The 12,770-nt window shown below is 37.4% G+C and overlaps 1 protein-coding gene across 2 annotated transcripts in view; it reads right to left on the minus strand.

Moving 5' to 3' along the window:
* Positions 1 to 11,007, minus strand: part of tfe3a (transcription factor binding to IGHM enhancer 3a) — a 34,330-nt gene extending 23,323 nt beyond the window's left edge. Inside the window, exons 1-2 of one of the 2 annotated variants that reach the window (XM_056464068.1) lie at positions 10,544 to 11,007; positions 2,298 to 2,411 (exon numbers count right to left, since the gene is read on the minus strand). In XM_056464068.1, the coding sequence (XP_056320043.1) occupies positions 2,298 to 2,411; positions 10,544 to 10,674 (245 nt within the window). In that variant the 5' untranslated portion in view covers positions 10,675 to 11,007. Of the gene's footprint in view, positions 1 to 2,297; positions 2,412 to 5,198; positions 5,446 to 10,543 lie in introns of those variants that run through there. The other variant, XM_056464069.1, reaches the window with a different exon arrangement.
* Positions 11,008 to 12,770: the final 1,763 nt, after the last annotated feature.

Here is a 12,770-nt window from a genome sequence, read left to right on the forward strand (position 1 = left end):
TGTTTATGAACATTCAACTTATGTTTATTGACTAATTCAAATCGTCACCATAGACATGCTCCTAGTTAGTAGTTATCTCTTCATAGCAATCCCTATTTTTTCATTAGCTACAACAGCAGGGGAGTTTCGAAATCTACCTGAGCTCAAACTCCCCTCTCGCCCTGCAATGGGAGGGAGCCCCGGGCTCGAGGATCTTATGAGCTTAGGGCTCACTCCCCTGACAGCATGTCAAAGACATTTGTCTTTTGTCAAACTACTAATTTAAAACAATCTGAAACAACACAATTCTTGATTATTTTTGGGACAACTTAATTGTTTTATGTTCAATCTACTTGAATTGTAAAAACAAAGTTAACTTAATTCCATCATGTTGTTCCAACACATATTGTTTGTGTGCAACCCAGCATTTCTTAAAGTCTACAGTGCAAAACAAATCAAACCTCTCCACACAGCCTCTCATTTCCAACAATTTGGCCTTCACATTCCCTTCACACGGGCTTGTTTTGATTCTGATGAGTCATTGTGGGAAGTCCCAGTGTGAACACAAAACAAGCAGCCGAGACCATGCTGCCTTAAACACACTGTTAGCATCGAGCAAATCCAAAGATTACTATGTCAGGCAGATAAGAGCACAGAGACTGTGGGAGACAGCAGCGTGTGACCTTTGAAATAATTTTAAAAAAATAATCTTAAAAAAACACTCGGTTATGAAATTTTTCTTAAGTCTTTACTGAAACCTTGTTGTATCTGACAGACTATAATAAAACACATTCCTCCATAATCAATTTATTATTATTACTTAAAGCAAAGCTGTAAAAAAAGGCTACTAGGGTTGATCTAGGTGTTTAGTTTTATGCTGATTCACTGGGAAGTCCCTGGAAACAGACACCGGACAGGGAAGTTTGACAGAAATTCAACGCCCCGTCTAAACACCTTTAGAACAGCATGCACTGACCTGCCTCAACGCATAAAAAACATGCAGGAAAAACATCTCTGGTGTACAATTTCAAACGAAACAACCGAAAAGCAACCGAGCGATGAGTATAAACAAACAAGAAGAATGTAGATCATTTCAACAATTCAGAAATACAGAACTGCCGGTAACTTCCTAAGGGGAAAATGCTGATTACACACTGCAAAATGTGCTTTTGTACTTAGATTTTCTAGTCGTTCTTAGAGTTTCTAGTCCAAATATCCAAAAATTCATAAATCAAGAAGCATTTTTTTAGACAAGCAAAACATATTGTTTTATTTTAAGTAGTAATTAAGTAGTTATTTCCTTAAAAACAAGCAAAATAACCTGCGATTAGGGCAAGTAAAATAATCTAGTTCTTCTTTTTGACATAAGATTATTTTGCTTACCCTATTTGCAAATTATTATACTTGTTTTAAAGGAAAAACTCACTTAATTTTGGCATTGTTATAATTATATCTTAAAGCAAGACAAGATTTTTGCTTGTCTAGAAAATGCTTCTTGACTTAAGAATTTTCAGATATTTGGACTACAGGGTTTCTGCAGGTTTCAACAAGTTAAATTTAAGACTTTTTAAGACCTTTTTAAGACCATTATGAATGAAATATTAGACTTATACAAGGCTATACTCGACAAACCAATATTCGAGGTTGAAAATTTTTTTTTCACATGCCCTACAAAAAATTATTATAATTTAATACATTTAATAATACAACAATAATAATAATAATAAATCAATAATAAAAAATATAGGTCAGGTCAGTATCCGCAGCAGTAAATAAAAATGGAGAACCTTTAAACAAACGTTACTGTAAATAAAGTAATAATAACATTATGGTAAAAATGCTATTTTTAAAACAAAAGTTGTATTGAGATTGGGATATTTGGTGATTGTATGGGCGATAATGACCAGATTGGGTAGCTACACATAAACAAAGAAAAATTAAGACCTGTTAAAAAAGATTTAAGACATACAACACGATTTCAGCAGATTTAAGACTTTTTAAGGCCTAAAATGTAGCTTTTGAGATTAAAGACATTTTAAGACCTTGCAGATACCCTGGACTAGAAATAAAACAAAAGAAATCAAAGTCAGAAAAGCAGACAGCAAATAAAAACAATCATGAGCATGCTGCAAAACATGATCATAAACTTCTAGTCATATTTAAACAAAGAGTGTGTAGGAAGTAAATCAGGTACGATTGCGGTTCTCGCATAAGCATATCTGGAAAGCGGCCAGTGTAAATCTGCAGGCGCCAGTACAGATACAAACAGGAAACATATTTATCATCAGATCATTGCATGCTGTAATATCCAAACTCACCTTGGTGTAATAGGCTGACTCTTCAGTTCGTAAAAAGCGTCCGAATCGGCGGAGAAAACGCTTTCCACCTCGATATCGGCCACAATCCCAGACTCAGGAAGGAGAGGTTCAACGCTGTGAAAGAAAGAAAGAACAAAAGGACGTCAAACACTGTCAGTGTGGACAAACATTTCCCATAATCTGACATGTTGATGCAGAGACCGTGAAAGAGGAGCGGTGTAATATAAAATCCTGCGATGAATAAGCATGTCAGTCACTAAACACAGTTCCTTATTCTCTATATACCATGTATTATATATAAATCACAGGGGGGGAAATACACACATACAATAAAATCATTCTATCAATCGATGCAAGAGTTTTAATGCTATCATAATAAATGTAAGAAATGCAAATCTTAAGCAAATACAGAAATGTGCTTCATATATTCATATATAAATCACATGGGGGGGCACACATACATTAAAGGGCACCTATTTTTACCCCTTTTACAAGATGTAGGACAAGCCTTTGGTGTCTCCTGAATGTGTATGTAAAGTTTCAGCTCAAAATACTCATCAGATAATTTATTATAGCCTTCAGAATCGGCCCATTTCGTGTTTTGAGTGCATTGTAGCTGTTTTTGTAGCCTGTGGCTTTAAATGCAAATGAGCTGCTTCTCCCTGCCCATCGTTCCCATGTTTCTCATCATGCGTTACGTCAGATAAACTGCACAGTGACAGAGACAGACTCGGTGAAGCTGAAATACAGCTCATTAGTCAAAAATACCATGTAAGTTTACTTAATGTATTTGTGGTGGTTTATTCAAGCCTTTCTGAAATGACGAGTCTCACACAAATGCCATTTGCAGTACACACACACACACACATTAGCGTTTACTGACACCATGCGGCTGTGGTGATTATAGCAGTTAAGAATTAGTGATTTTACTGTCCGTGTTACAAACATGCTCTGTTTTAAAAATGTTTTAAACTTAAAAAAACTTCACAGAGAGTTGGAACAGATGTTTTAATCCCAGTTTATTTGCAAAAAAATTGTTGACGTGTATACATGCCGTTATTGAAACATGGCGCCTGTCAATCAATTCGCTGGGCAGGGAAAACTGCACTCCTACATCACGTAGAGGTGGGCCTCAAAAATCACTGGGATTCGGATCCTATTTTAATGTCAGGAAATTTAAAAAATAAAACCCGTAGGGTTTATATCACTCCAATATGCCACAATATAGATACAGACAATTCTGTTCAAAGAGCTTACAAAATTACATTTTCATCATAGGTACCTAGGGTTGGGCGATGTCGACCAATTTGGCATCGTACAATGTCTAATGTGAAACATCGCAATGGACGATGGCATCGTCGTCGTAGGCGGAGGTGAATTAATTATTTATGAATAATTAATTAATACAAATCAAATTAATTATTTGTAGCCTAGCGTTTCAACTACCTGACCTGCATAGACTTGGTTTTACACATAACCAAATCATAAATAAATAAAGATAAGTTACACACAAATTACCACCTGTCAATCACTTTTTCGCGGGACTCTGGCATGAATAGGCAGTGATCTGTGTCGTTATAATGTCGTCGACAAACCAAAAAAGGTGAACAACCAACAGGAACCAACCAACAGTATCTGAGATTTTCGCTAAAATTACTAAGTAAGAGTGTGAAAGCGAAAGATTGAAGCAGTGTACTGACGCTGTGACACAGTACCTGACATATTCAAAAGACCAAAGAGTCGTTAGAGACAAGATGGATTAAATATCACGTTTAACAACTATAGTGAGACGCCATCCAGTGGTACATCCTTGATAAACTGTCCGACATGTACTGCTCTCTGGGGTTTTGTGCTCAAAGCACCCGCAGTGCATGCCTTTGTGTGTGTGTGGTCACGTGATGTGCGTTTTCAGCGTTATAGTGTGGACAGAGAGCCGTTCAGAAATGCTATATGAAACGCCAGTTTGGACGTGGATTGTTTTTGTTCTACAATGGTATTTTAAAACTAAGATGTATAGTGTAAACGGGGCCCAAGTGTGTATTTTTAGCGAGCGGGTTGCTGCTGCTACAGGGGCGGGGTGGAAAATCGCGATGCCGGCTCAGCATTGTGATGTTTTTCGGCCATATCGACCCAACCCTATAGGTGCCCTTTAAAAAAATGTATCCATGCAAAAGTTGTACATAATAATAAATGTGAGACATGCAAATACATTAATAAATTTCACATACACACACAGACGTTTGTTTTGTGAATTGCAGGAACATTCTATAGATTTCTGTTTCAGACCCCTTACAGGAAACTGTGTGCAGTTTTATTTATGAAAAAAAAATAAATTCTGTATAATTTATTAGCCTTTAAAAAAACATTAGCGATGTCCTTGACTGCTCATAATTCACTTAATTCATAAATCGCCTTGTAATACCCATGTCATTCACATTTGTGTCCTGATATGTCACAAAACAAACACACACACACACGCGCGCGCACGCACGCACACGCACACACACGCGCGCGTACGCACACACACACACACGCACACACACAGGGTTTTTAGAGTTGCTAAGAGTAACCAAGCCTACTTTAAGTCCTAATGTGTCACATAAAAACACACACACATGTTTTTTGAGAGTTTAAGACAACGTCAAAAACTTTAGTGCACATAAATACCCAAACACTAGTCAGCTTCCAATCTTAAACAAATTTTTTGTGGCACTGATGCCTAAAAGTGATGTCTAGGTGGCACAGAAGCTCAAGGCATTGAGACGCATCCATCTTACCAGTGTGCCGCTATAACAGAAAGCTGACACGAACTATAACACCATCAAATCTGAGCATGAAGCGTGAAATAACATCCACTAAAAGCTGTAAATGCATGTCATGATCACATAACGTTAGCGTTACCTAAAGCCTCTTCTGGATAGTGGAATAATCCAGGTGATGTAATCAGATCAAACGTTATCAAGCGAAACTATTCCGGTAAATAGGGTTTGTGAAGCCATCCTCCATGTTTAGCATATATAAATCCCGGACTAAAGCGGCGCTGTCACGATCATTCAGACGATCTAAAAGCGAGATTTGAGCGTAAAGCATCGCCGTATCGCTTGTGTTTTGGTTTCACTAGGTGGCCATGTTTGTGCCACTCTAAGCACGCGAAGCTCCTCTATCCTCCGGTGAAGTTCCAAAAGCTACTACGACGAAGGCTAAACTAATGAATATTAAAAAAGTCATTCTGAGACGTTGCTTTGTAACTTGAATGGAGCTGTCAGAACTATATTATTATTCATCGACCAAGCCTCCACTAGTCGCTGATAGGCCAACTGACTAGCATCCATTTGCCCACGCTTACCTTTAAGCCAATCAGATTCGCGGTCTTGGTAAGATATTTTAATATTCATGAGCCAAGCCTTCAGCGTTGTAGCATGTGCTACCCGGTCTCAAACGAGCTTGAAACAGCTCAGTTTTAACAAATGCACGATAAATACAAGAGAATATAATCCTTTTACTTACATAATGTTTGTGTTCGACTATTTCAGTGGCAGACTGTTCATAATAAAAAACTTGTACACTTTGAGAAATGGAAAAAATCTTTTATCAGCACTGACCACCAGAGGGAGTCAATGCATGAACTCAATATTAGTATACACAAACCGGCCACTTATTAGGTACACTTTACTAGTATCAGGTTGGACCCACTTTTGCCTTCAGAACTGCCTCAATCCTTCGTGGCATAGATTCAACAAGGTACTGGAAATATTCCTCAGAGATTTTGATTCATATTGACATGATAGCATCACGTAGTTGCTGCAGATTTGTCTGCTGCTCATCCATAATGCAATTCTCCCGTTCCACCACATCCCAAAGGTGCTCTATTGGATTGATATCTGGTGACTGTGGAGGCCATTTGATTACAGCAAACTCATTGACATGTTCAAGAAACCAGTCTGAGATGATTCGTGCTTCATTGACATGGCACGTTATTCTGCTGGAAGTAGCCATCAGAAGATGGGTACACTGTGGTCATAAAGGGACGGACATGTCAGCAACAATACTCAGGTATGCTGTGGCATTGACATGATGCTCAATTGGTACTAATGGACCCAAAGTGTGCCAAGAAAATGTTCACCACACCATTACACCACCATCACCAGCCTAAACCATTGATACAAAGCAGAAGAGGCCCATGCTTTCATGGTGTTGACGCCAACTTCTGACCCTTCAATCCAAATGCTGCAGCAGAAATCGAGACTCATCAGACCAGGCAATGTTTTTCCAATCTTCTATAGTCCAATTTTGGTGAGGTTGTGCGAAATGTAGCCTCAGTTACCTGTTGTTAGCTGACAGGAGTGGCATCCCGTGTGGTCTTCTGCTGCTGTAGCCCATTCGCCTCATGGTTCGACGTGCTGTGCATTCTGAGATGCTCTTTTGCACACCTCAGTTGTAACAAGTGTTTATTTAAGTTACTGTTGCCTTTCTATCAGCTGGAACCAGTCTGGCCATTCTCCCCTGGCCTCTGGCATCAACAAGGCATTTGCGCCCACAGAACTGCCACTCACTGGATGTTTTCCATTTTTTCAGACCATTCTCTGTAAACCCTAGAGATGGTTGTGCGTGAAAATCCCAGTAGATCAGCAGTTTCTGAAATACTCAGACCAGCCCGTCTGGTACCAACAACCATGCCACGTTCAAAGTCACGTAAATCACCTTTCTTCCCCATTCTGATGCTCAGTTTGAACTGCAGCAGATCATCTTGACCATGTCTACATGCCTAAACGCATTGAGTTGCTGCTAGATGATTGGCTGATTAGACATTTGCGTTCACCAGCAGCTGGACAGGTGTACCTAATAAAGTGGCCGTTGAGTGTATGTAGGTATTTTTTTAAATGTTCATTCATTATCTTTTTATTTAGCTGACCCTAATCATTTCCTATATTGTATCTTACATTGTATTTAGTTTTGCAGACGATATTGTATACTTCTTGCACTATAATTGCTTCACTGCAAAATTGTATTTACTTTTTGTCTATATCTGATGTACTGATGTAATATTTTTACTGCACTCAACCCAACTACCACCAGTGCTGTTAAGCGTGACAATAAATAATCTTGAACTTTGAAAGCACATTATGCAACAGGAGAAACGTAAAACATTAAAAAGCAGTATTTTATGGTAACTGGGTTATAGCACAAAAAAAAGCATTTATCACGTTTTTTTTCTGAAAAACACATTCCTTTTAAGTACAAAAGAAGCAAAATCGTGTGAGCTCAGCAAACATTCAGTCAATGCAAGCAAGAACTTGGGAGGAAGAAGAGTGAAAACAGGGATAGGAGGGAAAAAAGCGAAAGGGAAAATGTGTGGGTAGATTTGCTGAGTCATTTCCCGTGAAATTTGAAGCTCTGAACAGAAACTGCAAAACAAAGCCTCCGGTAAAACGGCTCTTGTGGGTCAGACTAACACAGACAGGCATTCCAGAGGAATTATTTTGGCTGAGTTGAGAGGAGGGAGTCTGGTTTTAAAGGCTGAGGCTTGCTAAATGGCTTTGACAGTAAATGGGCCTTGGTGAATAAACCTAAGGGCTTACTCTCAAACTTAAGTACATCATTTTACAACACATGAGATAAACACAGGAATGCAAATTTCAAAAGATGGCATGTCTCAGCTTTGACTTAAAGCACAAAAGGTTGAAATAATCGTCTGAAATAATATAAATAGATGAAAATAAAAATACTTTGACAGTATGACGTTATCATAGCAGATTAATGTAGTCACAATAATGGATTTTCTAACTTCGATACGATACCATGACTGATACCAATTTCGATACCACAATAAAAAACCCTCAACATTAAAAGTATACAAAATTAGTTTTTTTTTTTAAGATAAACGATGTTAGAATATCAGAATAAGGCTTTTTTAAAACTTCTCCAATCATCTTATTTTCTTACTAAAACAAAAGTATTATCCTAAAATTAACTGGTCGCTGAAATATCTTGGGGGTAAATTACATCATTATCAATACTGCACTACAGAAAATTTTAGCACAACAGTACCCAAGCTTGTCAGCTAAAACTCCAATAACTCTGAGGGAGATTACCTACATTCACTTTATAGGGAGATTTAAAGGGCAAAAAAGGAAAACATGTGTCGATACTAAACAAAAGCAAAATAATATCGGTTTAAATGTTTCAGTATCGATATGTATCGAAATATCGATACCTTGACATCTCTACAGCAAGCAGATATGCTATATATCATTGAAAATGTCTCAGCTAGCTAAATGGGGTATATGCCGAAGCATGCTAATAGGACTTTGAATTTGCCAGTAACTTGGGTTAAGCGCTTCCCGACAATTGTATGCCAATGCAAAAATCGGTGCATTTCAGGTCAGTTTTCTTTAAAAATCAGTGATCTCCACTAGCTGAGTGATATCTGATATAAAGTGGGTCTCAGATTGTACACGAAGCACTGCATTAAATTCCATTCCCCCACCATGTCTTTATAATATGAGCATTTATTTTACCCCATTATATTTAATGGAGCTTCTGCGCTAGCCTGCCGATTCAAGATTAAGTAAGATTCAAGTCTGCCAAGATTAAGTAAGTCTTTGGGCTGCATTTTCATTTGTGGCTTCAACTAACATTAGTTAATCATGTCATACTAAGTCAGAACAAGTTTATTTTTTTGACCGAAACGAGACTAAACACAATGCAACACATGGATCTTGAGATAATTTACACACAAGCGTTACATTACATGTTGATTTGCTAAAGCTAAAATATTCAGAATCTGGCATTGTCATGTTTTTGTTTTATTTTTTCTGACATGATTTAAAAAAGTTGAACCAATAGATACTGGATCTCAGATATGGTGGGCAGGCATATTGAATGTAGACAATGCCAATGCCATTCTGGGCCATATGTAGCCTTGGCACTGAGCTGAAGATTAGTATTTATTTTACACATAAATTATATTTGTATTATTTATCTGCTTTATGTTATCTTCTTTGGTTAATATTATTTTTTGTTCTAGAGAACAGAATTAAAAATCTGTCAATAACTGACTTTAAAATGTGCATATGTTCATTCATTCATTTTATTTTCAGCTTAGCCCCTTTATTAATCCAGGGTCGCCACAGCGGAATGAACCGCCAACTTATGCAGCACATGTTTTATGCAGTGGATGCCCTACCAGCTGCAACCCATCTCTGGGAAACACACATACACATTCATTCACTACGGACAATTTAGCCTACCCAATTCACCTATACCACATGTCTTTGGAATGTGGGAGAAACCGGAGTGCCCGGAGAAAACCCACACGAACGCAGGGAGAACATGCAAACTCCACACAGAAATGCACACTGACCCAGCCAAGGCTCGAACCAGCGACCTTCTTGCTGTGAGGAGACAGCACTACCTACTGCGCCACCGCGTCGCCTGTGCATATGTTCCCACTATTTGCTAATAAAACAGCTGTGTGCAAAAAATAAGAGGAAAAAACATGAAAGAATGGACTAAATCAGCAATCTAACACTCAATGCAATGAATGTAAGAAATCATGAAATAAAAAGTCATAGATTCTTTGCAGACAGACAGACAGACAGACAGACAGACAGACAGACAGATAGACAGATAGATAGATAGATAGATAGATAGATAGATAGATAGATAGATAGATAGATAGATAGTTTTTAAAGTGAAATCTGTAATATTTTGTGAACTTTTTCCAGTTTTCTGCTTTTGAGCATTGCAGGTCGAATTTGAAATGAATTAAAATTATGTAATTATAATTATTTGGATCTGTTGTGTGAATATCTGAGTTTGTTTAGTGTGCATATACGCAGAAAGTTGAATAAGTCTGAGTTTTCTTTTTTTTGTTGTTTGTGTTGTTTTTTAACTGCACAAAAAATCTTAATAAATCAAATTTAAATGTGTTTCTGTTTATTGACTTATCCAAACAGTAGCCTTTAGTATAGGAAAAAATTGTTATTGTTTGTCATTTAAAAAGCAACACCATGCCATTATGTAAACTCTAATTTATAATGAATGAAAATGAATGACATTTTTCTTAGTTATCATCAGGACTGATGATAGTAAAGCAACACATGTCAGAAGACAGATTTTTGTGCTCTATGGACCTTTAACTTTTTTTAACTGATGCGCAAGCGTATAGGTAATTAGTGTTATCCAACATCTAATAATTGCAAAGGCAAAACAGTTAATTAATGTTTAGTTAAAGTGACACTGACCTGATGAGATTGACAGATTCTGCCGAATCCAGTATTACGTAGACGGTCTGAGGACGCTCGTGCCCCTGTTGCCCAGGTGATGCCATTTCCGATCTTCCCTTCTCGGGTCTGACAGAAGGCAGGCTGGACATTTTTCCACAAGTCCACCAATATGATTAACAAACAGCAAAATAAACGAGTTAGAATAACCAATATACACTGACAACCTGTGAGCGACAGTAAGGCAAACCAATTGTTTTCTAAAGAGGCTAAAATAGAGAACTGTTAGCCCGACTGTTAGCGAGAGATGTTTACTGCAACAGCTAGTCTTTTCTTCAAATTCCCGTATCGATGCTTTCTTTCTTTATCTGTCTAGACTAGAGTTTGATGAAAAAATAAATGCGACTTAGGAGTCTAAAGTCCTTAGTTCCTCTATCAGCGAGCGACTGCTGAGCAAACGGCTATATCACGCTCTCTTCACCGTCCACTGAGGGAGTAAATCTGACTGGAAAACCCCACAGTGACGCTCCATGATCAGCCGAGTGCGCATTGACGGACAAGCCGACCAATAGCCGCGCAGCAGGGGCGGGATTTTGATGATGTCAGCCAATAGACGAGCGAGAGGATACTTGCTTACTTCAAGCATTAGGTCAGCCTTTGATATAACATTACAAACTATTTCGTCATCCTTTAGATTTAGGTGATGAATCTCTGTGTGATGTTTAGTTGAAAAGAATGCTAAAATCTTAATGTTGTGGTTTAAATGTGAATATAGTGTGGCATTTTCTTTAAATATATGTATATTTATTAATTTAGGCGCAATACTCATAGTCCATGCACATGTATGTGGATTATTTTGCAGATTCTTCCAATAGGGAACAGTTTTTAAGCATTAGAGGCATATATATTGAGCGTGTATATATGTAGAGAGAGAAAATATTGTTGCGTGAGTGTGAATATGCATATTTAATAATTAAATTGTATAATTATTAATATCAAATCATTAATACTACAATACACAACATTAGGATAGGATGTAATCAACATGTCACACTATTTTTGTTCTTTTATTACTTTATTTCATAAACATTTTCATGATCTTGCACAGATTTCATTGGGATATTAACATACAATGGTACCCAGTGGCCTGCCACTAATTGAATCAACAATAATAATTATAATAGTACTTGAAATAACAGTAATACCCATTATGTGTACAATAAACCAGGTTTCATGAGGGAAAACAACGGTATGTATACTTGTGCCATATAGTGTGATGTCTTCGCTAATGGGCTTGAAAAAGAATGCTCATAATGCAGCCATTTTGTGGTTGTCTGAGAGAGCAAAATAACATTACGTGAACAGTCCTTGAGAAGATCAGATATAAGGGCCATCTGGCAATGTTTTACAAATCCTTCTCTGCTGATTTGTTGCAAACGTGCATAAAGAGTCAGCAAAAATATGACAGAAACAGGTCAGGAGGTTGGCATGCTGTGATGATGCCAGAAAGCAGAGGAGAAGGAATGGTAGATCATCGCTAGACAGGTATAATCATTAACATCTATGAGCAAAACAACTGCCCAAGCCTCCGTTTCTCTATTTAACTCCCATATAAAAGAATCCTGCTTGACCAAACGCTGGCTTACAATAAATACGTTTCAAAGTTTGGCGTTACAAAGTAATCTTCCTCATGGCAAAAGGGAATTGTTGCTAAAAGTTATAAAAACAAGATTATACCACTCAAGTCAAAAATCCAGCAACAGATTACATCATCATCATCATCATCATGACTGTGCTAGTGTTTTGGTACAGATCTGAGCATATACAATATATACAAAGCGACATTTAATTCTCTGTTCTGCACCACAGAGATGTACTGCTCTCTCCCAAATGATTCATTTTGTGTTAATCCTTAACATTGTGTAGCCAATGTACAGAGAAACTCAATTCCTGAACTCGTTGTATCATTTATTAATAAACACAAAGCTGTTCCCTTGATCAGATGATAAAATAGCACCTCTATTTTTGTAAATGACAGATCAAAGACACAAGATTGTTCAGGAAATGTTTGCTTAAAAATGCATTGTTGTTCAGACATCTCAAAATTAACTACAGTGTATCTCTCGCTTGTTTGTGTGTGTAAAACCTCAGAGTTATATACTTTCAAAACGTTTATAAATCAGTTTCGTGGACGAAAGAATGAAGGCTTATCATACTGTACATCATCTTCCAATTATTATGGGCCTAA

The sequence above is a fragment of the Danio aesculapii genome, chromosome 8, assembly GCF_903798145.1.
Source record: "Danio aesculapii chromosome 8, fDanAes4.1, whole genome shotgun sequence".
Taxonomy (NCBI): domain Eukaryota; kingdom Metazoa; phylum Chordata; class Actinopteri; order Cypriniformes; family Danionidae; genus Danio; species Danio aesculapii.